Source organism: Cupressus sempervirens, chromosome 5, assembly GCF_028749045.1.
Source record: "Cupressus sempervirens isolate cs-2001-9-10 chromosome 5, ASM2874904v1, whole genome shotgun sequence".
Classification (NCBI taxonomy): Eukaryota; Viridiplantae; Streptophyta; class Pinopsida; order Cupressales; family Cupressaceae; genus Cupressus; species Cupressus sempervirens.
Window position 1 is genome coordinate 483295094 of NC_143122.1, and position 25533 is coordinate 483320626.

The following is a 25533-nucleotide window of genomic DNA, read 5'->3' on the forward strand; positions in this document are numbered from 1 at the left end:
TAGTGAATTCATGAGCAACAACATACCTTCCAGCATTCTTCACAATGGCGACTTGAAGACTGTCATTTTTCATACTCAGAGACCAGCAAGATTCATTCATGGTGGCAAGAGAACCCAGTTTCATCAATGGTGGCACCAAAAACTCTAAAAACCCTAGCCACAACTCTATTTTCTCTAGAGACTTCTAAATGCAAAATGATAAAATGAAAGAACTTTGGGTATTTGAGCCTTTGTATGCCCCTTTTCCATTTTGTATATTTTGTTGAAGTCCGCAGGTAGAGATATGGGATTTTAATCCCTTTTAAAAGTTTTATTGTTTTTATTGTGGAAGGGGGGGGTTTTGATTGTGTTTTTGCCTTAGGGTAAATGGGTTATTTCTTTTATTTCTTTTTGCATGAGTATAATATTGTAAAGGAAAAATATTACAATGATAAATTATAAATCATTTAATGTTTTTTTCTATTTGTAATGCAAAAGGAGAAATGAGTCATTATATCCCTATGTCATGGTCTTTAAGTAAAAAATCAGTATGGAAACATGTGGAGGGAATATAGGGTTTAGGGGTCGAATTTGGCTTTGCTGTAATGCCTCGCTAAGGGATCCAAAAGAATTAACCTAAGGTTCCACTAAGTTTGGTAGCATTTTTTTTTTTTTTTTGAAACATGAAAGTTAAACTATTCACAACATACACATAGTAGTAGAAACAATAACAACATTCAACTGAAAGTATACATAAACATACATAACATGTTACATTCCTTAAAGATCCCTTAATGTTGAATCACCATTAAATTAACTAATATTAATTCCATCTAATACCACATCCACATGAAATAATAATGAAAAGTCCAACATTCTTAAACAATATACTTTTGTCCCAAATGTCCCTTAGTAAATTACATTTCAGAATGCTCAATCATCCACTGTACATGCCATAGGGTATGAAAAACATAAAAGAATATACATATGTAAAATAAAGTACATCATCCTATTCTAATCCATGATGCAAGTGCAATAAAGTAAATGAAACCACATTTCTTACATGATCCATCATCATAGAAGATATAGACATACATCATAACAGATAACCAAAAATCACAACATATAATTATCTAAGTGCACGGTTCCTCCCAACCGTAAATAACATCATTAGACCATCGTGGGTCCTTACCATCCTTCCGTGCGTAACATCCCAAGTCACCGAAGAGATCATCGGTATTATCATAGTAGGAATGTCACTCTTAAAACATTCTACATCATTTGTAGAAAGAAATCTAACATGGTACAACATATACATAACAGATCTAATCATGCAAATAAAACATAAGATAAGTAAATAACATTATCTATCATATGCTAATCATCAATATAAGGATACATGTCCATCATCATAATGCAAGAACAAAATGCCATCAAAGAATGCTTCAGCCACGGTGTTTCAGATGGATCTCAAATGGTAAGAGTGAAAAAGCACTACCACCCGACCGCGTGGAACCTAAATGGCCCACTCCCACCGCGCTGAAGAGATAATCTCAAGTCCCAAATAGGCTATCAAATCACATAGCACAAATACTCTCTAAGTCCAGGAATCCTAAAAGTATGCTAACTCAAAGGTTCCAACACAAATTGACATCTAATCCCAGAGGCACACAAGACACGTAAGAACCTACTATGTAAGCGGGAAAGTGTCATCGCACGGATCACGCTAGAGTTACCCTGGTAGTCTCTCTATAGACCCCGGCCCCCTAGTGATCCTTATGTGGCCACTAGTATCCTCTCATATTGACAAGGCATACTAAGGAATGCAAGGTCGCAACCAAGTGTTCTCTCTACTCCCATCCTAGTCTGTACTAGCACTCGAGGCATGGGCGAGAACAAACAATTATCTTATTAGGTTCATTTAAGTCAGTATTAGGTGTAATGTTTTCACTTATTAAACAACTTACAATGAGTTACCCTGGCAACCACTTAGGGCCCCGGCCCCCATTGCAAGCCACTTCCCAACACTACAAGTAGATAATCTACCCTAGGCTCATGGAATCATAAATCACAGAATCACCACAGTCCTATACAAGCTACTGGAAAAAAAAATACCAAAAGATAATCCACAATAAGGGCATCAAATCTCCATGAGCAACTGAAAAGCATCCATTGATAATCATGACCACATCAGTTCTCTATTGGCAACTGAAGGTATCAATGATAATCACAATATCCATTGGTTCTCAACAAGCAACCAAAAAGGCATATCAAGCAAATAATACTGATCGAAGACTCCAAAATGGTCAAGTCAAAACATGTCACAACATGACATCAACAAGATCAGATAAACACTTCAGTCCCATCAAGGTGACTGGAAAGTAATCCAAATACAACTGATCAATAATTCATAAATGGTTACATATATCACAACTTACACAAGAAGACTGGAAACATTATCAATTAGTAAACTCAATCAGTGGACACACACCATAGAACATGTCATCTCATAACCATGGTTGGGTTTAAAAAGATCGAGATCAAAAGACATCATCATGACATCACAAATCATAATCCCTTGAGCCTCTGGTAGACGTCCTATAACTGGTCAACAACCTAGTCAACCCAAAAACCCAAAACATATAGCATAGAGAAAACACAAAATGCAAGCACATGTCTTGGTTTGCTAAAATCACATAGTTGAATTAAGTGTGGGGTTTCAGTTTTAGCTATCAAGTGAAGGAACATTGTTCGTCTTCCTTATAACTAACCCGTGTATTAGTTTTGATAAGTTAAAGATTTTCCCCACCCCTAAGTCATTTAAATCAATTTTTCCTAAAGTGCCCATAGGATAAATACGTATTTGGACAATACAATTTATTGTCATAATAATCTATCCTTCACAATTGTATTCAATTAAACAATTAGATTAAATTTATATTAATAATCCTACAATGAGAAAAAACTACATTATTAATTGATATCTATCATTAACAAATTAATTCAAAATTATTAATATATAATTATTAAAAATTATTAATATATAGTAATTAATATTTAAAAATTGTTAATATATAATAATTGAGAATTATTAATATATATAACAATTAACAATTAATAATTAAAAATTGTTAATGTTTAATAACAAAAATACACCATAATATAATCTTACCTGCGCCCCCGTGGCCGACCATTTGCTTGGACATGGGACGGAAGTGCTGTAACAGTCTGCTGTCCCAGGCCTGCGACAGCACTGTTGTCGCATAGCCTATGGCAGCAGAGCTATCGACGCTCCGTGACATGAGAGGGGTTGGGGTATGGGTTCGTCCCTCCCTGCCTCTCTTTTATTATAATTTATTTTTAAATTTAAAAAAAAAAAAACGTTCGGCCCAAATGCAATTCGAATTTAAAAAAAAAAAAATTTCATTAAACTTTTTTTCCACCGTGACTTTTATAAGCAACGTTTTTATATATATATATATTTAATATAAACGTTTATAATAATGTTTTCAGACTAGTAAAATATATATATATTTAAAAAAAAAAAAACAAAAGGGCTTTTCCAATTTTTTGTAAAATAAGAATTCCCCTATGATGATCGTTCTCTTAGATTCACCTATTTAATCCTTCTAATAGGTTTGTCTATAAGCATTTGAACCCTAATTCCATATATTCTTTAGATCTATGCATGTGGGGTTTTCCATACAAAAATTTAAATATTCATGACAAGATTGCATATAACTAGACCATTCACGCAGGGAATCCTCAGAAAGCATTCAGAAGACACGAAGAAGGCAAGAAATGCAAGAAGCGAAATATCATATACAAAAATCACAAGTGTCTACCTGGACATTGATGCTAAATCATTTCTCCTTAGAATCTACAGAGCAAGCTCCTTCCTTCTCCAACGTTTGCGGATCCACCCAAACACGCTCTCCGAGCTTCTAGGAGTGCCTGAATATAAGTAACTCTTAGGAAGCACCTAGAATGTCTCTAGAAGCAACCAGAATACAAGATAAGCATCGACAACTAAGCACGAGCCTATTCCAATCTTCTAGATGAGTTACAAGGTTGTAGACACCATGTGCTTAATTTGTGCGCTAACTCCTACGTTGTAGTCATACGTGCATTTAAGAGGCGCACTTACTCCTAGGTGGTCTTATAACTTTTATTTTAATTCTTTTATTTTTTAAAATTATTATTATTAATTTATTAATTTATTATTATTTTTATTATTATTAATTTAATTTAATATAATTTTATTTAGCTCTTTTACTTAATTAATTTCCATTTATATCAAAATATCATAACATTATATTAATTTTTCCCAAAATAATTAAATTATTAATTAAATCTTTTAATTTAAGACTTTAATTAATAGAAAATTCACCATAGACTTCCAAAATAAAATATGAAAACCCATCATAGAACAATCCAATCAAAATCAGTCTAAGGGGTTAAAATCACGAATTACGTCATCCGACGCATTCGGTAGGTAAAACATCTCAGATACTTGTCCTACCTTTCTAGGACAAATGGTTTAAGTGTTTAGGATTTGGACTTGAGAATTTATCTCCCCTCTCTTACCATTGAGATAGTGCGATAGGGTACACTCATCTTGGCAATTCAGAGAAGTCAATACCCGGTACCTGCAACCTGCATAAAATCCATGCATGTACATACAATATATATATATGCTAAGCTAAACAGGTAATGGCAGGAAGTGGTGCATCGTGGAGATCCCGACTAGCAGGTGACTACGACTCCCTTCCTTAACCACATCAGAAATGCCATACATAAAGAGAACAAACACGCACACCATACACATGCAGTATGGGGTAAGTATCCATAAGACAACACATATAATAATCCATTTAGCTAAACATATCAATCACTGATAATAATGTAATAATCATCATGCATACATGAAATGTAGAGTCTAAGTAATCTCATCACATATCAACTGAATCTGTAACACAATATCTGATAGTCCCAAAACAATGCTACTAACCATCAACAAACTAGCCTAACAGAGTTCGACAATGATAGCAACAATTTATCTAGAAAAATGTAAACTAGGGCAGGCACTACATTTGCCCTAACAATTAAAAGATATTTGTTGGCTGTTAGAACGTTTTTAGAGGAGTTTTGAGTGAGTCATGAGGTTCTTTATGGGGTAGTGGAGTTTTCTCAGGGGTAGGACTTAATTTTGTGAGTTATTGATTCCTTGTTTTTATGCTATCTTTCTGCATTCGACCCAAGGGGTCTGAGATTGTATTTAGTGAGTATGTTGTACTCATTTTATCAGTTCTGATTATGCGGAGAAGTGGATGTGACTACTGTTTTGAGTCCTTAACCTTTTTTGCAGAATTTGTAATTCATCTTGGGAAATTCAATATAGGTGACAGCATTAGTGTTCATGTTATTTTGGTGTTAATTGTTAAGCCTTCTTTCTTCTTGTAGTTCTGTGTGTGTATCATAATGATTTGATGAAGTAATTTGTGAGCTGTTATTGTTCCTTATTAATTTGTCTCATTTCAGCACCTGAGTGTAGGAAAGTAAGTCTACTTGCAAGTTGTAGTTTGTGTTTTTAAGGGTAAAATTAGTTAAAGAGAGGCATCTGTATGTATTCCTCCTTTTGTTGATTTACTCTCAAAACCTTATTGCAAATTGTTTATGTAGGTCTTTACAGAAAGATGTGTTTTTTGCATGTACTCCAAGTAGCCATCTGATCCTTCTCTGTTAAGTGTGATTGAGTTTTCATCATCATTTTGGTGTATCACCATCTCCTAGTTTAGGCTATAGATTTAGGTTCATTTTCAGCAATTTCTTCCCTTTTCCCTGAGTTTAAGTTAGGATCTTGGAAATATCACTGAATATCCAATAGGAGCCGGCCTAGAATTCAGAGGTCTCATTTCATTTGCATGTCCCACGAAGTGAAGTGATTCCCATGTTAAGTCGGAATTACTGAACTTCCAAAATTCAGTATTGGGTGCAAATTCTGATACTAAGAACAAAGAAAAAAAAACATATGGACATTCGGAAAAAACATTTAGATTCATATTCAAGAGAAAGTAAACTATTTTATATTACTTGTACAGAGGGATAAGGAGTTTAATATGATTTTGTAATATAAATTTCATTATTTTATTTTAATAATAAAATAAAATGTTCTTTGCTTATTATTAAAGGCGTGGAGATTTGAACTGCAGATGAATCGTCCTTTGTAATTATTATCTGGAATTCTGTATACAATTTAAATGTCAGATAAGTGGACAAGTTCATTTAGCATTTAAATTCGATCATCACAGATAGTGTGAAATATTAAGTTGTTTCCGTATTTGTGTCCAGTTTGTCTCCCTACCAGAGGAGTTAAAGTTTCAATCTGAACTAATTTAAGTGTGTGTATATATTTGATCTGTCGCATCTTGATTATTTAATTGTTGGCAGTAAAGTGCATATGAACTTTATAAAGTTGTACGTGAAAATTCACTGAAGTTGACTCTATTGCTCGGATGAGCAGAGGCACTGGTCTTTTTATTATTAAAGTCGGAAGTCTATATATTCCTTCTACAACCATCAAATCCATTATTAACAAACCTTATACAAAACATTCAAATGCTCAACATCCAGTTTTCATTTTAATTGAGTTCGAGGACCTTGCTAGTCGGAGAACTCCAAAGCTTAGATTTGCTTTAGAAAAACTCTGAACCAAGTGATCAGGTTCAAGGTGAAGGTCTAGCCACCTAGGTGTAGTGGAGCTTGAAGTGCAGGGGAATCGAGAAGTATTCCTATTCGTTAGCCAGAACTGATTGCGGAATCCTATCGGAGAAGTGGCAGACTCTTGGATTTCCAATTTGTGGTTTTGGGAACCAATAGACAGCTTGGTTGCATGTAATGTTGTCCCATCTTGCGAAATGTTCTACAGATGTCACAAACTGAAGAGACATTGAGGAAACTTGTAACAAAGTTGTAGGAAGCCTTAGAGGATTGTCAGGCAATAGAAACTGGGATCATTAGTGACTTGGAACAAATGGGATGTCAAGTTCTTGATGAGCATAATAACTTGGTCACAATAGAAGAAATGACTTCAGAGTATACAATTAGAGTTTAATGCTGATCTAGATTTTGAAGATTTTGGTTCTCATACAATCAATGGGTTTGCTTTGTACAAAACCTTAGTAAAGCACCTTAAGGATTCTCTTGTGGCAAATTGTAAAGTTGTAAAATCAAGATATCCCGACATAATCAGAACATAAGCTATATCAAAGACAACGGAAATCTCCGATCTTCCCACAATGTGTGATGTTATCATCAGGTTCAAGGCACTTAAAAATTATCCTTAGGATTGTTTTACTTCTTTTCCGTACCTATAATTTAATTCACTTGGAACCTAAGCAAAGAGTAACTATTTAGTTTTATCACTTGGGAACTCCGTTTCTAATAATTCGTGCCATATTACATGTAATATGATTTGCATGTCCTTATGACATGTAATCCAATAATTTCTCTTGTTAGTTAGACCAGGTCAATGTTGGTTGAGTTGCTCCCACTTTTTCCTCCATCTTTTTCTCAAGTCCTTTGCATATATAAAGGAGTGCCCCCTCATTGTAAAAATCATCTTTTATTGTATGCAAGAGACCTTTGTCAAACTTGTGCAAGCATAACTTTGAATGTGTAGTATGAATTTGGGGAAAAAGTGAATTCAAAAAAACAATCGAAGTTGAACTTTGATTGAGTGCAATTGTGACTTGTGCAAGATAGAAGCTTTGACTGTGTTTTGCATTTGTTATCTTTGATTCATGTGTTTTTGCATTCTTGATAATTGAATATAAATAGTTAGGAAGTAATCAGAGCCAAAGCTTTGACTGAGAGTGATTGTGGAGATATATAGAATAGGAGCTTTGAGTGTAGCTTTTATCTCTTTCTTGATTCACAAAAATAGTTAGAATTCTTTACTTTTGGAAGTCTTTGCACCCCAATAGTAAAGGTCATTCACATAGATTAAGACCAGATTTAGAGCCAAACTGGTGCACTTTCATATTGCCTTTGAGTTAGTGTTGGTTTATCGGTATCACCGTTTCCAACTTTAGATAGAAGTGTAGTTTGAGGTTTCAACTTGCCAATTACTCGCTTCGCGGGTAAGTGGATTCTTTTCTGAAAGCTAAGACGAAAGAATATTGGTAATACCCTTTCAAATCTCTCAACTTTTTGCTTACCTTGAGCTGATCCAAGGAACGGTGAGAAGGGGGAGCCTTCCCTTTAAGGTAGGAGAGCCTCTATCTCACACGTTGTGGCTGGTCTACCTATTTTGTTACTAGATTTTACCCAAAATTGTCGGTTACAAAATATTCACCCAAAACAGAGTGTTTATTATTCTGTCTCACACATTGTGGCTGGTCTACCTATTTTATGACTGGATTTTACCCAAAACTGTCGGTTGCAAAATATCCACCCAAAAGAGAGTGTTTATTAGTTGTACCCATTTATTATGTTGCATCTTTGGTAACATGAATAAAGATAACACCTATTGCTTCCTGTTGTTTGACACTCTTAATGATGTGGTATTTCATATTACAAGCTAGTGTGTATGTTCATAACAGAAAATGAACTCTTCATATGCAGCTTTTGTTCAAGATGTATTTGCATTCATTCATTCTCTCGTTAGTATGTCTTTTGGTTATGCCCTTGTTTTGTAGTTATCATTTTTGCAGATATTTTGAGAGAGATTATTCTCAGAGAAGTGACGTTTGGATATTCAAGTTCTACAATCATTCTTTTATATGCTTTGTGTGAATAGAACTACTATATGCAATTCTATACTTCATTGGTGATTATTGGATATAAGTGTATTGTGATTATTCAAAATAATTGTTATAGTAATTTTGAAACTATGCGGTTATTTTATGTATATTTGATATTTCCTTAACAAATGGGATAAACATTTATAAATTATATTTTTGTTTCAATTTTTGTTGTTAATAGGATAATGACAACTAATGTTAGCTCTCCAAGCTTCAAAATCGATCCAAATTCACCTTTATGGAAATATGTACAGAAGATAGAATAAGTAAAAGAGGGTGGAGCATTTGTTTGGATATGCAATTTTTGTAATGTGAGGTACAAAAATTCACACAGTCGTGTGAAAGTCCATTTTTGTGCGATTCCCCAACAATGTATCAAAGCATGTCTAGGAGAGGATGGTAATGGATTACCATCTCAATAAATAACATGTTATATTAGAGAGCAAGAAGAAGCAAATGCAAGAGTTGCCTGTGGTACAAACCATCCTTTAAAGAAAGGGGAGAGATCAGGTAAGCCTTCTTGATCTCGCAATGACTTTCCTGATGATGTAGTAGAGAGCCACCCATTTTTGGGTAGAACTAAAGAAGAACTTGTTAACGAGAACAGAAACAAGGCCATTAGAGAGAGCATTTAAGAGTGATGCTAGAGAGATTGTAGATCATAGTGTTGCAAGATTTGTATAGGCAAATAGTTTGTCATTTAATGTTATACGATTACCATATTAGCAAGATATGTTGAGAAAAGTAAATGAGGCTCCAAAAGGCTACATGGGGCCAAGATATGAGAAGGTGCGTAGCACCTTACTAACAAAGGAGGTAAAAGGCATAGACATTGCTTTAGCTCTTTACCTCCTTATTAGAAGCTCAAAGTTGTCAATTATTTTTGACGAGTGGAAGGGTATAAAAAATTGACCATTGATCAATGTGATTGTAGTGTGCCCTAAAGGGGTAATGTTTCTTAGAGCTGTGGATTGTGAAGGGTAGGTGAAGGATGCTCAATTTATTGCTAACATCTATGCAATGCATTTAAGATGTGAGCCCTCAAAATGTTGTCCAAGTAATAATAGACAATGCAAAGAATTGTAAAGCTGCAGGCATTTTGATTGAGACGTGGTTTGGACACATTTTTTGGACACCTTGTGCAACGCACTCTCTCAATCTTATGCTACAAAAGTTGGGAAGGAAAATAAATTGGATCAAAGAAACCTTTATAGAAGCTAAAGAGATCCAAATGTTCATCACAAACCATCACTTGTTACAACTTACAAGCCATTTTTAGATCATTTTCATAGTTGGAGTTGCCAAAGGTAATTGAAATACTTTAGTTCTTAACATTAGAATTTTGTATTTCACTTCAATAATTATGAACTTAATTTTTAAACTTGAGCATATCTTTGCATTTCAAATTTTATTTTTTAATATGTTGAATAAGTTGCTAAGACCTGATTTTCATCCAACACAATTGTGTTGAGGGACTTGCGAAGGTGTGAGAGTCACTTGCTAGTATGGTTATTAGTCAAACCTGGTCACTATGGAGGCAATCTAGTACTGAAAGGGCTACAAATGTAAACCAAATGATCCTAGATGATATTTGGTGGGAACGAGTGGAATATCTTCTTAGCTTAACTGAGCCCATCATGAGTATGAATTTGTTATACCAAGATGGATCATCCATATTTCGGAGAGGTATACAAGGGACTTGGGGAAATGAAACAATTTGTGTCGAGCGTGGAATAAACTGACTACCCCACTTCATCTTCTTGCATTTGCATTGACTCCCAAATTTAATAGTGATGAAATTCTTGCTATCCCATCAAGGGTACCACCATACAAAGATGCAGAAGTTAGTGAAGTGTGCAGGAAAACACTTACAAAACTCTTCCGCAATCGTGAAATGGAGAATATAGTTACAAGTGAGTTTGCTGATTTTGTAGCTTCCAATGGTCAAAGTGCTTCCACTCTCCATGATAAGTATAGAAAGGATGATCATGCTCAGCAGTACCTTAATGGTCATACGTCACCACACCTCCAAACACTTGCAGTCAAACTTTTATCACAAATAAGTTTTTCCTTTTTATTGCACTCTCTAAATTTATATTGTTTAGTATTTCATAAAAATAAAAATAAATATTAGCTTTTAAATTCAAAATTTGATTGACATTTTATGCCTCACTTTGTTTCAATAGGTTGCTAGTTCCTCCTCATTTGAGTGAAATTGGAGTACATATACCTTTATTCACTCAGGGAAACACAATCGATTGGCTGCAAGTAAGGCAGAAGAACTAGTTTATGTGCATTCCAACTTGCACCTTCTTACTTATAGTCAGAATGAGTACAAGGAAGGGGGCGTAAATTTTTGGGATGTAGATCCAAAGCGAACTGATTTGGATTTTTCAGCTGCCACACACTCTTTATTGGATGTGCAGTCAGGCAGGCACTTTCCTTCTAGTGCAATAGTGGGATCGCATGTGATTATAATCTGCTTCATCCAATGTCAATGATGATGTTGATGTCGATGATCTTATATGATGTGTAATTAGTAATTACTAAGTAGTGATGTTAGTGTTGATCCAATGAACATTGAACTGAATATATCTATCATAAAATTCAAGTTTTGACAAACCGATAGAAAATTGGTATTATTGTATTTTGAATTTTTAATATAAATGGCAGTTCAAATTTTGTTTAGCATGTATGATGTGTGGTATTCTAAATTTTATTCTAGTTTTCACTTTTAAGGCTGCAAATATGTATATAGTTATGTTTTTTAATGTTTTCCTTTACGGGCGTAACTAAGGACCCAACTTCCCCACAAAAATTGTCATACCAGTGTATCATACCCATGTTCCCATACCTGTACCCATACCCATATCGGCAACTTAGTAATTAATATTAACACGCTCAATGAGATTGCACAACTGGTAAATAACAAAATATGGAACAGTGAGCCAAACCTTACAAATCTTCTTATTCAAAGGGTACAAACAGCCTTAAGAAAAGACATTAAATTGACTAACATAGTATTTGTCTTTAACATCATATATTTATGTAAAATATTCTGAAGTCTCTTTGAACATATAAAATTCAAAAGCTCATAGAATAATTGTAGAATACCAAATTGGAAATTCAAAAATCTTTTGATCTTTGGCACAACTCCTTAAATCCCCAATATGCTTCAGAAACAAACATGTCAAACAAATACAATCGCTAGATGGAATCGTTTTTGTGGGAAAGAGGGTTATTCGGAAAGAGGATAATTGTCCTCAAATCCAATCTGGAAACCAAGAGGATTTTAATCCTTTAGTCAAAATATGAGCACCATGTCCTCAATCTTTTTACAAAGGGATTTTTGGCAACAAACAATGGTTTTTTGCCTCAATTCAATCTGCTTTTATAATCACTGATTTGTCATTCTTACACTCAAAAAGTGTTAAGAATTTTTTTTCTTTTTAATTTAATTTTTTTTAGAAATTTGATCTTTGCAAGGAGATTGTTGACTTTATAAGGCTTCTGTAACTTCATCTCATCTTATTTTGTAATAGTTTGAACACTTGCATGTTATGTTGATAATGCTTGTTCCATTTCTTGTAAACTGTTTTATTCAAAGATTTCAGAGCTATAAATAAGGCTATCTGTAAATTATGCCGACTTTCTACAATCGTACTTGCTTGATACTAAGATATTTTTGACTGTTTTTGTCAGGATGATTTTGTTTTTGAAAAGAAACTTGGAGAGGGAGCATTTGGCGTAGTTTATAAATCTTACGTAACAAATAAATTACAAGCAAAGGTATTCTCAATTTTCAAGTTTTTTAGACAAAGCAGCATTACCTGTTTTTGACAAATACAAGGAGTTTTAGCTCCATGTAATTTGTGGTTTGTATCACAACCTTCGTTGGAGTGACTTTCATGTTTCAACAAAATTCTCGATCTATAGTTATTTCAAATTTTAAACTGAAGAAATATTCTATTGCTTAGAGCAAAAGGTTTGAATGTGACAATGTGGTTTCGTTTGTCTCAATCTATTTTCTCTAATCTATTGTAAAGTCAAAATTTGGATACAAAAACATTTGATTCAGACTTGAACTCTGGATTCCTTTGCATAGAATTTGAATAGATCTCTCTAGAATGCTATTAGAGTTTTATGGCAAGGGCTTCACTCATTAATCTCTAGAATGAGAATGTGACTTAGAAATTAAGGCTAAATATTGCAGACCTTATCTGTCTTTCACACTTTGATATATTTGCAGCTCACATGGATCATACAAGATGTTATGATCTTTCATCTGAACTGTGCAGGATGATGCTTTGGTAGTGAAAAAAGCAACTGAATATGGCGCTGTGGAAATATGGATGAATGAACGAGTTCGTAGGGCCTGTGCCAGTAGTTGTGCTGATTATGTTCATGGTTTTCGTGAGGTAAAGCAATGATCGAGAGTTGATACACTTGTGTCCTGTAAAAAAAGTTGTGAACATGAATTTCTTTTTGGTCTTTTTGATTTATCTGCTAAAACTAGCGTAAAAGTATGCATGATGATGTATTAATTGTTTGATTTCAGAATTCAACAAGCAAAGAAGAAGAATATTGGCTTGTCTGGCGCTATGAAGGAGATGCCACACTGGCAGATCTTATGCTGAGTAAAGAGTTCCCTTACAATGTTGGTATCTTTTCTGAGAACTCAATGAGTGGTACCTTTTTTATCTATAGTAAATGCAAATATCTATTGGCTGTGTCACAGGGTTCGACTCCAGCCATGAGGTGCAGAATTCGGCAAACTTCAAAATACCATAAAATAGTTCGTTCATATTCGCTTGTTGTTCACTTGTATAAAGGATCTAATTTTTTCTATAATTAAAATTTCAAACAAAATGAATTTTCGAGGGTTTTTCACATGTTTCATTCTTCATTTCAGACGAACGAATGCCCTTGTTCCAAATCGGAAGCCCTTCTTTACTAATCCAAACCATAATTAAAAACTCAAATAATCTTTGAAAATCGAAAATCTTTTGCTCTTCGGGACAGAGTAGCGCGGGCATTATCAAGCATACTGCGGGTCTAAATCTCGTGTTTCCTCCTATCGTTCTTGATGGCAAACAAAAGTTAATAATTTCTAGCTTGCGCATGAATGAAAAATTTATTAACAATGACCCATAAATTTTAATGTGTATTTATTATTTAGGTTTCGTGTTATATATAAGTTTCGTCATTATGTATATATATATATATATAGATAATGAATTTAATTTACTTAGTAATTTTGTTTATAGGTATGTGTGTATTATATGTTTGTTATTTTATATTATTATAAATTTTGTGTATAAAATAAATTTAATTTTTATAGTAAATTTGTTTATTAGTGTATGTATGCATACATATGCCATATATTTGAAATATTAAATTAATTCATAAATATGAATATATTAATATTTTTATATTTGAATTGAAAAGTTCTTTGCATGAAACTTATAAAATATTTACTACAATGCATATATATTCACCAATACCATGAACAAGAAGTCACAAACTCTCCCCTAACTAGGAATCAAGATCGTATATTTAGATTTTTTAAAAATTATAAGGCGAATTTGATGTCGAATTTTTTTCCAAATTTTTAACTTTGTCGAACTTCATCCGAACTTCATAGTTGTTGAACTCGAACTCGAACTCAAACCTTGTGACTTAGTCTATTGGCATTTCAATCCTGCTTTCATTCAATGATTACTTTTACTTTTCTTGCTGAATTCTTATAACAGTGTTTTTGGTTGTGACAGTGATCAATCCTGTTCTTCATCATCTGTTAGTCATTATTATTCACTGTTATTGCTTTATAAATAAATAGTTTATGGCAAGGTTGCATGGGGACAGTGGGTTCTTGGGTACTTCGGGTACAAGTACAGGTATGCTATTTTTCAAAATAGCGAACAGGCATACTTGGGTACGTCAATTTTTTAAAGTATAATTTAATGTTATATAGAAAATCTGAAAAATAAGTCATGACAACGAGTTTTCAAAACAAGAACAGTGATAAAGTTTGCAGATGTAAAGTACTGTTTTCCATTTCACATTTGCAATATGTTTGTAATAGAAAAGGGAAACCTTAAACATGAACAAGAAGATCATAAATCATATAAGAATGACATATTGCAAATGATAAACTTCTGACCTGAACAGTAATAAAGTTTACTAGTAATCAGTATTGTATCAAAGTTTCAAACTAATTACAAATTGAATTAAGCTTTGATAAATAGCTTAGTTACTGGCATACTGGACTCTCACTGGGGACTTTTGCATGATTGAAAACAACCAAGACAAATCTGGGGGGAATAAGCATGAATGGAAAGGGAATGAAGCCTTTTTTTGGAATAAAATTTAGAGGAAACTCAATATTCGTGATCCTTTAGAAAGGAGGAAAATTGAGTATAATAATATTTGGTTTACATGGTGTAATAATCAATCCAATAAGAACAAAATCTATTGCAGACTGGAAAGGATCTATGTGAACCCCTCCATGCTTGGTTTTTCTCACCCACTAGGGAATATTCCAATTATGGTTTCACCAGCCAGCATCTCTTATCAGTCTCCCATCTATGCTTGCATTATTTTGAATGACCCAAACGCTCAAACCAGGAGAGGTAGATGAAAGGACCAGTTTAAGCTAAATACTTCCCTATTGCATAATGAAGACTCCTTGGAGGCTATTAGAACTCTCACTTACCTCTCCAAATTTTGTAACAATAGCGATTCTCCAAGGGACAAATGGAAACAGTTGGTGGAGAGTTGGGGAAAAATGTTCCAAATCATTGGAACAAAAGAAGCTATTGATAGAAATCATGAGGAAAATCTCTATTGGAAAAAACTTAACTCTATTGAGAAAAATCTTCAGGAGAGAGGGAATGATCAAGTTTTCTAACAGGGGCTTATTCATGCTAAAACCTGATTAAGAAAAATCCAAAATCATAAAATCCAAGGGCGGAAAATCCGGTCCAAAGCAAGGTGGATTAAAGAAGTTTATAGAGGGACTAAGTATTTTTTTAACCTTATTAGAGCTAAGCATAACAGAGAAGAGATTAAAGGTATCTAGGGAGAGAATGGGTATACTAGTAACAATGCTGAAATTCTTAATACTTTTGTGCAGTTTCATAAAAAGCTGTTTGCCTCAGAATACAATATGGAAAACCAATTGGCTATGAACTACTGCATCAATGTTATCCCCAAGAGAGTGAATAAGGACCAAGCCATTGCCCTACAAAAACAGATTGATCTCAAAGAAATTGGTGATGCTATTGGTTCTTTGGCCAATGGAAAATCTTCTGGTTTGGATGGACTGCCAACAGAATTCTATAAGGCTAACAAAGAATGGATTTCTTGTGATCTGCTGGGATTGTGTGATTATGCTTTAGACACTGGTTCTTTAGGAGAGAAAACTAACAGGGAGTGATTAAACTTTTACCTAAAAAGTGGTGATACAACTCAAGCTCAGAGTTGAGACCAATTATTTTGTTAAATATCTCAAACAAGATCATTGCGAAAATTTTGGCCAGGACAATATCTAATATGCTCAATGACATTGTTTCTACAACCTAAACTGTGTTCGCTAAAGGCAGGTACATTCTTGATAATCTCATCACAAGTTGGTAGGCAATGCGTTAGGCCAAGATGGATGATCAAAATGGCTGTTCTTTCTTGACTTTGAAAAGGCTTATGACAGAGTAGAATGGCAGTTTGTTCTTAATATGATGAAGACTTTTGGGTTCCCACCTTAATTTTCTAATTAGGTAAACATTCTTTTCAAGGGCTCCTCAATTGTTAATGAAGTTAATGGAGAATTATCTGATCCTATCCCTCTGGGCAGATCCACCAGACAGGGATGCCCTGTGGCACCTGCCCTGTTTGTAATTGCTGCTTATACTTTATTCTATATTCTTAAAATCACAGAGATTGGCCCCCCTGCTAAAGGCATCAGACTTCCTATTAAAGAAGAGCTGCTGATTGAACAATTTGCAGATGATACTGCTCTGTTTGTGGAATTGAATGAAATGACAATGTTCTTAATAGACTACAAGTGTTCTGTTCAGCCTTTGGAGTCAAGATTGCTCCAAGTAAATGTCCATGCTGGGTTGGTCTGAATCCCCTCCTTTGTGGCTTAAAGACAGAAGGTGGCATTGGTCTTGTCCTGATACTATTGTGAGATTCCTTTTGCCAACTATCCTTCTATAAAAGACATGTGGACTTGGATATAAAACAAGATTGGAAAAAAAAACATATCAAATGGCAAATCCATTCACTATCCATTGCTGGGAGGGAACAAGTTGTACAGAAGGTACTTTCTTCTCATGTTGCTTACTATGCCTTTGCTTGGCTTCTATCCAATTATCAAACCAATAAGTTGCAGAAAATCTTAAGAGATTACTTGTGGCCTGATGGCATGGGTAATAGGAAGAGACATTGTGTAAAATGGGACTGGTGTTGTTTGCCAAAAAAAGGGGGGGATTAGGTCTAAGAGATCTCAGATTGCAAGGGATAGCCCTAGCCTCCAAATGGATCATCAAAATGGCAATGACATCTGGAAGGTTTTGATTAGAAATAATCTGGTCCTGTCAATTATCAAACCGATAAGTTGCAGAAAATCTTAAGAGATTACTTGTGGCCTGATGGCATGGGTAACAGCAAGAGACACTGTGTAAAATCGGACTGGTGTTGTTTGCCAAAAAAGTGAGGGGATTAGGTCTAAGAGATCTCAGAATGCAAGGGATAGCCCTAGCCTCCAAATGGATCATCAAAATGGCAATGATATCTGGAAGGTTTTGACTAGAAATTATCTGGTCCTGTCATCAATTAAGAAAGGTAAACAATGGAAGAACACTCCTTTAATAGATATTGTATTTGGAGATTTTGAAATCAAAGTCTTTGGCTCTAATGTATTTTCTACTATCTGGAAGGCATGGTGTTAAGTTCCATTAGAGCATTGATTTGCTTAATGCTGTTGGAAAGAATCCATCATATGCTGTGCTAGACAAATCTATCCAGTGGGGCATATATCTCAATGGGACACCTCTTGCATTAATTTAGTGTTGCTTTGTAAAAAGATGGCATAATTTTGGTATTTCTCTCATTCAAGATATAGTGATTGACAAGCGTATGGGCACTTGGGATGAACTCAGCAATAAGTATAATATTCCTAATTCTCAGAAGAAAACTTATACTCTTATTTTCAAAGCAGTGGGTTTGTTCTTTCCCGGTAATGAACTCTCAACAAATGATTGATCAATTAAAATGGACATATGACAGTAGATTGGGTGATTGCCGTAGTAAACAAATTTATAACATGCTGAAACATGATGGGAACATTCTTACCAGTATCAGTCAAGCCTGGGGCTTTAATTGGCTGAACACTAAATGGCACCTTGTCTTTGAATCATTTTGGCACTCGCCTGTAGAGCCTAAGATAGTTTGCTTTAGATAGATTTTGCTTGTTAAAAAGCTTTCTGTTGGGTCTTGGCTTTCATCAAATTGTCAATATATTGTTTATTGTTCCTTGTGTAATTGTCATGAAACTTTTGAGCATCTATTTTTTGATTTTATTTTTGTTAGGAAGTTGTGGGCTCTGTTTTTTGGGCACCCCATTATTTGGAATAGTAAGACTAGCCTCTCATGGCATGAAATTCTTGTTGGTTTTGTATTTGATTTTGACTTAAAGATTCTTGTTGGTTTTGTATTTGATGTTGACTTAAAGTTGAATGGATTCTGTTTTGCATTAACAATTGAAAGCCTGTGGCTCATTTGGAAGTAGAGGAACATGGAGATGTTCCAAAACAAAAAGAGGGACCTTACTGAGCTTAATCTTGAACTCACACATTTCTATAGTGTTTCACAGGTTTCAGCTACTATTAAAGTCTAGAGATAGATTTTCGTCTCTTCTCAAGAATGGTTTTATTATCTTATTCAAGAAAGACATTTAGGAATATCACCTACTGGAAGGCAATCAAGGAAAGATGGATCTTGATGATAGAGAGAAGCTGATTACACATGGCCTTGTATCACAAGACAATAGTAGTACCGGTCAGGAGAGGCACAAATTGAGACTACTAGAACCGAAGGAAATCATTATGATGAATGGGACTTTATTGAAAGTAGAACTCAAGAAGATGAGGGATGGGATAATGCTGAAGCTAGAACACTCAATGATGATGGATGGGACTAATAATGCAATCAAGTCCTCTCGAGTCTTTTTTGATAATTTTTGTTAATATATGTAATATGTATTCATTCCTTAGCTAATTACTGTTATCAAGAGAAAACTTTCAGGTAGTTATCAGCACATTTCATTTTCGATGCTGACTATTCTGATATGAGCATAGTTCCGAAAATCGCCATAAAATCGCCAAAATTGCGTGAATCGCGAGAAGATTCATCAATGCCGATTTTTTTTGAATCTTGAATTGCTAATAGAGATTTTTTGGCATGAATCACCTGAATCGCTGATTCATGCCAAAAATCGCATGAATCGCCCATGTGAATCACCCGCAGCAGCTAGAAAGTTGTGTTGAAAAGTTTTAAAAAAAAACATGTTTTATTTCATTTCTTTTTTGTCTTTCCTCTTCCTTATAACCCGAAAGGGCCTTCTAATTGTTAAGCATGAGTAGAAGAGAGGAAGAGTGAGAGAGAAGAAGAGAAAAGAAAAACCATAGGTTTCCAACCGGCAAGAAGGAAGAGCACCAAAGAGATCAGAAGTCCATCTGGGGAGCCCATAAATTGTATTGGGAGCATTAAGGAGTCAATATCAACACTCCTCAACTCATTTGCAAGAGGTAAGTGTTGGTTTTTTTTGGCTTGTTAGTGTATTATGCATTTTTTGTTAAATTTTTTTAGTTTTCATTTGCAAATCTTGTATGTTTTTTATTTTTACTAAATTGCAAACTAGGGTTTGTTGTTTTGTAGCTTTTGTTTATTAGTTTCAAACTTTGATATTTTACATGAACTTTTTTATTGCAGCAGCCCTTTGCTTTCATTTTCCACAATGGGTAAAAAAGATGAATGTTGGAAATATAACGAAGAGTTTCCTGGAAGAACCGAATTTCAAACAAAATGTATATTTTGTAAAGAAAAAATAAATTCTGGAGGTATTTATAGATTGAAATACCACATTGCTGCTATACCTGGACATGATGTTACAATTTGCACTCAACAAACTGCTGAGGCAAAATGCACTTGTTTAGTGGCATTAGAAAAAATTGAACAAGACAAATTGAATAAGAAAATGCAACTTGAAGGGTTAAGGGGTATTGGCTCCTATGTTCCCGCATCCGCAACCGCATCTACATCAGCATCCGCATCCGTAGGTTGTGTTGGAGAGGGTTCTTCCAAGCCTCCTTTTCATCCTAGTTCTAGTACTCATGCGAGTGCTAGTGGTAGTCGGTCTTATACTGAGATAGAGTCCAAAACCAACTTGCTCAATTGCTGATGGGGACAAGCCCTCTATGGGCTACATATATGAGGGCATGGATAGGGCCAAGGAGGCCATTAGAGCCTAGTATGCAAGAGTGCAGAAGTATGCTCCTATTTGGGATATCATTGATAGGAGATGGAAGAATCAGCTGCACAGACCCATCCATGGAGCAACTTAATTTTTGAATCCGGCATTTCGTTTCCGTCTTGACTTCAAGGTAGATGAGGAGGTTCTCACCGGATTATATACAGTGATCCAGAGGTTGAGTAGTGATGATGATAGCGTTGCTGCAATTAGTGAGCTCGACAAGTTCAATAATAAAGAAGGGCCACTTTTCTCTAGCAGGATGGCCATAGATGCTCGGGCAACAATATAGCTAGGTAAAAATTAAATAATATATTCAATGTTCACGAATCTAGATTCTAAACTTAAAGTTGATTATGTAATTTTAAAGTTGTAATTTGTAAGTGAGACTAATTGTTTTTATTTTCCCTTATTTTAGATAGATGGTGGCAAATGTTTGGGGCCACAACCCCAAAACTTCAAAAAATTGCCATTCGTATTCTGAGTCAGCCAAGTAGCGCTTCTAGATGTGAGTGCAGTTGGTCCATGTTCGAGCACATCCACTCGAAAAGGAGAAATAGGTTGACAGTGTAGAGGTTGAATGATCTTGTCTTTGTTCATTACAACCTTTGTCTTAGGATCAGACAAATTTTGGGCACTGACTCCTCTTCGATCATTTTGGAGGAGATTGATCCAGAATCATAGTGGCTCACAGAGTTTGTGGATCTAGTCTTCACCGAGGAAGACCGTGCGTGGGTTGACCAGGTGGATATAGAGGCTGAGGCAGCTAGAGCACGTTCTTCAGGCATTGGTAGACGCACAAGCGCACGCACAGACACAGGCCATAGCGATGTTGTTCGTGAGCCCATCTTACATGCGGGGGATATGGCTTGGCAGTCCTCTAGGACCTACATTAGACGCCTTTCTAGTATGCAGACTGGATACTCTGAGGCTGAGGCTGAGGCTGTAGCCGAGCTTGAGGATGATGTTGAGGATGATGATGACTATGAGGCTTGAGCTGGAGCTTTGTTTTTATATTTTGTTTATAGATATTGATATTGAATCATTGATAGACATACGTTTCAAACTTTCATGGATCTTCATCTTAGATTCTTACATTCATTTATAATTTGATGTCTTATGGATCTCCATCTTACATACATTCTATGATTTGAATCATTATGATTATTTGATTTCTATTTACTTTAGCTAGCTTACAATTTACATTTTAGATAACATAGTTACGTATGTGATGGATTTTATCTTCCAAACTTCCATGTTTATGTATGTTAAGTTTTAACTTCTATTTGATGATGTCATAGTGTGTTTAAGTTATACTCAATAAAGGGTGCATGAAATAAGTTTTAAATTGTTAAAATCTCTAAATTTAAAGGGTTTTTTCAAATTTGCCGATTCATCGCCGATTCATGGGCGATTCATTGCTAATTCACGATTTGATTCAGCCTTGCCGATTGTGATCTGATTCCGATTCTCGTTACTTTGGATATGAGCATAGAACTTTTATTTGTTGATAAAATATTCTTGAGGAAAGTTGAAAAGGAATATACAGGTAGGATATTATAGGGACTCTTTTGTTGCTATTTGTAAGCTGTTTCTAAGGCATTCCAACAGAGAGATGGGGGATTTTCTTGAAACTAGGAACAGAGGAATAAGGTGTTCTAGGGTTGGATTGCCACTTTGTCAGGGAGAAGGGTAGTGCAGGTTTAGAATGAGGTTTGTATGCAGAGGCAATAATGGGAAAGAAAGAAAATATTACCATTGATATGTTTGGAACTGATGGCAAAGAGAATATCAGTTAGGTTGGACAAATAGGTAGAGGGAGAGAAGTAAAAAATGCAAAATATTTTATGGAGATGGGTTTGATTGCAAGATTTAGGGGTTTTTGGTCCACTCGAGAAGAGTTGGATAGTTGGATTTTAGATAAGTGGAGGCCCATTTTGGATGGAATAGTTCAGATTTATCTAGGAGCCCAAGGTTTATTTGTTGCGACCTTTGACAACAAGTTGGATAGGAAGAAAATCTTCTGCGGCACCATTTGGAGTTGGGAGAATAAATTTATGCCGCTGCTGAAGTTCAATCTAGTCACTACATCTTTCAACAAGATTACCTTTTGGGTAAAAATGCCTAGTCTTCCTCTTTAGTTTTGGTTTTGAACCCTTCCTAGAAGCTATTGGGAACACTTTGGGTAGATTTATGAGTGTGGATGAGGGATCCCATAATGATTTATACTCTAGTTATGCAAATTTTGTGGTTGAGGTGGATATTACGAAAGTCCTCCCAGTAGAGTTATCTTTGAAGTCGGTCAATCATGAGTGGATTCAACTAGCAAACTATGAAGGCATTCCTTTTAGATGTAGAAGATGCTTTCAAATGAAGCATTTGGCTATGTACTACCCTAAGAGGAGAGTGCTTAAACAATTAACTTAATGGAAGGATGAATCACATAATTTCTACTCGGTTGAGAAAGAGGTTGATAAAGCTCTAAAGGAGGCTTCAATAGATGTTGTAAGGGATCCCAATTATGCGTTGGTTCTAGATGTTGAGTATAACTTCATTCGGATTGAAGCATTTGAATTTATTATGGTTATGAACATATATATGATTATATATATATACTTGTATATATTATTATTTACATCTCTCTCTCTCTCTCTCTCTATATATATATATATATTCATATTGTTAAATACTTTAATATCATTATAAGTCAAACCATATTAAATATTGTTATATTCTAACGTGAATTGGTAAAGGCAATTAATGTTTTAAAGGCATTGTTATTGGTTATGAAGGGTCATGATATTATGAGAGGTTGTGGCTCCCGTGGCATTTGCCATGGGAAAGTCACACCCTCTCATGATATCGTGACCTCTTCCAAGATATATATTATTGCAATCGGATGTCTGTTCTAACATATCGAATCAATAACCGTGGCATTCAAGATATGAACTTCAGTCATCAGGATTATATATATTAGTAATAGTCTCTGCATGCAGCAATATTGAGATCAGAAATAATCATTATACTTCAACTTGTATACACGGATCTGAAACTGTTCATTGGTTACTGACATTACTGAACTTAGTTTTTCTCTAGAACAGATCCATATTCTTTACATTTTAAAGGCATCGATTGGGGATAGATCTCGTGGTAGACAATTAGATTCTTCAAAGAAGGCAAATAAGGTTGAGTCTGTTGTTTTGATGGATGGTGTAAGGGTACAATTTCTAGGGGTGTTCTTGGAGTCATGAAAGGAAGGCAAGGTCATCATTTGTGAAGCCCCAAAGGTTGTAGAAGGAAATCTGAAAGGGTGGAAGATGATTAGTGAGTAGTTAAAGATAATAGAGATAAGAAGATAAAGGAGGTAGGCTTTGATATGATTTTACGCTCACACTCAAAAGGTGGGGCAACTAACAAATCTTAACCCTGGACTTGTTAGCAAGTCCTTTGGTTGTCATGGTTAACTACGAGAGGTAGTTCTCCACGGGTGAATATGATTTGGCTGATTTTCTCCATAGGTGTAGATGAAGGCTTGCAATTTTCCATCCTAAACTTATCTAGCAAACTTCTGGCAGACTTTGACTAAGAAATAAAAATGCTGCCACCTATCTACCAAACATCTGCACCAAGACAACATTACAAAAGTCCCAAATCAGTCATATCAAATGCTCAATGCAAATCTAGTTTGATGTGCTAAAACTATTGTGCCCCATTGCCAATAATGATGATATCATCAGATTAGTGACAAGAAACATGATGTCATTGCTAATGCTCTTGACATACAAGATGGAATCCAAGGGATTTCTATGAAAACCATGCAACCAAACAAGTATCAATTTTGATGTACCATACCTTGGGGGCTTTCTTTAGGCAATTAAGAGCCATTACCAATTTGCATGCCTAGTGCTCTTTGCCTACAACTTTGAAACCTAGAGGTTGCATCATATAGACTTCTTCCAAATCACCATTGAGGAAGGCACCCTCCACATCTATTTGATTGACTTTCCAACCAAACTTTTCTTTAATGGCCAAAATCAATCAAATGGCTCTCATCTTTGTTGTAGGAACAAATGTTTCCTCATAGTCAATGCCTTCATTCAGCGAGGATTCCTTAGCCACCAATTGAGCTTTGTACTTATCAAGAGTTTCGTCAAATTTGCACTTCAATTTATAGACCCATTTTTTGCCAATGGGTTTCTTTAATGGAAGATATGATGGAACTTAGGTGTTCTTCAAAAGACTATGATACCCTTTTGCTTCCGCAGTCGAGGGCTCATAAACACTTTGAATGTTGACCATAAAAGAAAAAATAATTTTATTCTTCTTTGCCTCTGGATGATCTATACTTAACACGCTCATCATCTCGAATATCATTGTTAGCTTTTTCCACAACTTAGATTGGAGAATAGAACCATCTTCTTCAAAATGAGGATGATCATTATGACTTGGGTTACTTGGGCGGGTTTTGATCTAGGTTATCCTATGGAAAATTTGGCAGTATAATGTCATCCCTAGGAGATTCAAATAATTCAGATTCAAAACCATCACAATCCCGCTCTTCTGGTGAAGCTAATGAAAGCCTACCATCCAAATCATTTGTCTGCAGAGGTTGATCTTTAGGGCACTAGATAGGAGAAGAGAGCATAAAGGTTGCCTCTTCAAAAACCACATCTCTACTTAATATGAGACAATTAGTGTCTACATCAATAGGCCTATAGGCTTTATGATTGTCACTGTAGCCTATAAGCCTCATCTTCAGACTTTTGGAATCTAGTTTGGTCATCTTTTCATCTAGAATCCTAGCATATGCTATTGAACCAAAAACCTTCAGGTGGCTGATAGTTTCCGTCAAGACCATGCTTCCTTAGGGGTCTTCTTTTTGACGGCTTGTGTGGGAGACTGATTTAGAAGGTACATTGTAGTGTACTCTGCCTCTACCCAAAACTTCTTAGGAACATTTCCATGCTTCAACATAGAGCGGGCCATCTCTATAATTGTACAGTTCCTCTTCTCAACAATACTGTTCTACCAAGGGGTGTATGGTGTGGTAAGTTGATGCTTAATATTGTGTTAGCACTGAAATTGGAGAATTAACTAGAACAAAATTCTTCCCCAACTTCTAGAATTCATTAAACTATTAGATTTTCCTTGTAGGAAAAATAGCCACAAATTCCTTTTGAAATCATTTACAGACAAAAGAAAATGCCTGGCACTAGCGAC

General features: G+C 35.1%; 1 protein-coding gene across 1 annotated transcript in view; it reads left to right on the plus strand.

The window, feature by feature from the left end:
• STN7 (Serine/Threonine kinase domain protein) overlaps positions 1 to 25533 on the plus strand; it is an 81973-nt gene that overhangs the window by 21928 nt on the left and 34512 nt on the right. The window contains exons 2-4 of the mRNA XM_089831438.1: positions 12486 to 12572; positions 13082 to 13201; positions 13342 to 13440. Coding sequence (XP_089687564.1) covers positions 12486 to 12572; positions 13082 to 13201; positions 13342 to 13440 — 306 coding nt within the window. The remainder of the gene's footprint in view (positions 1 to 12485; positions 12573 to 13081; positions 13202 to 13341; positions 13441 to 25533) is intronic.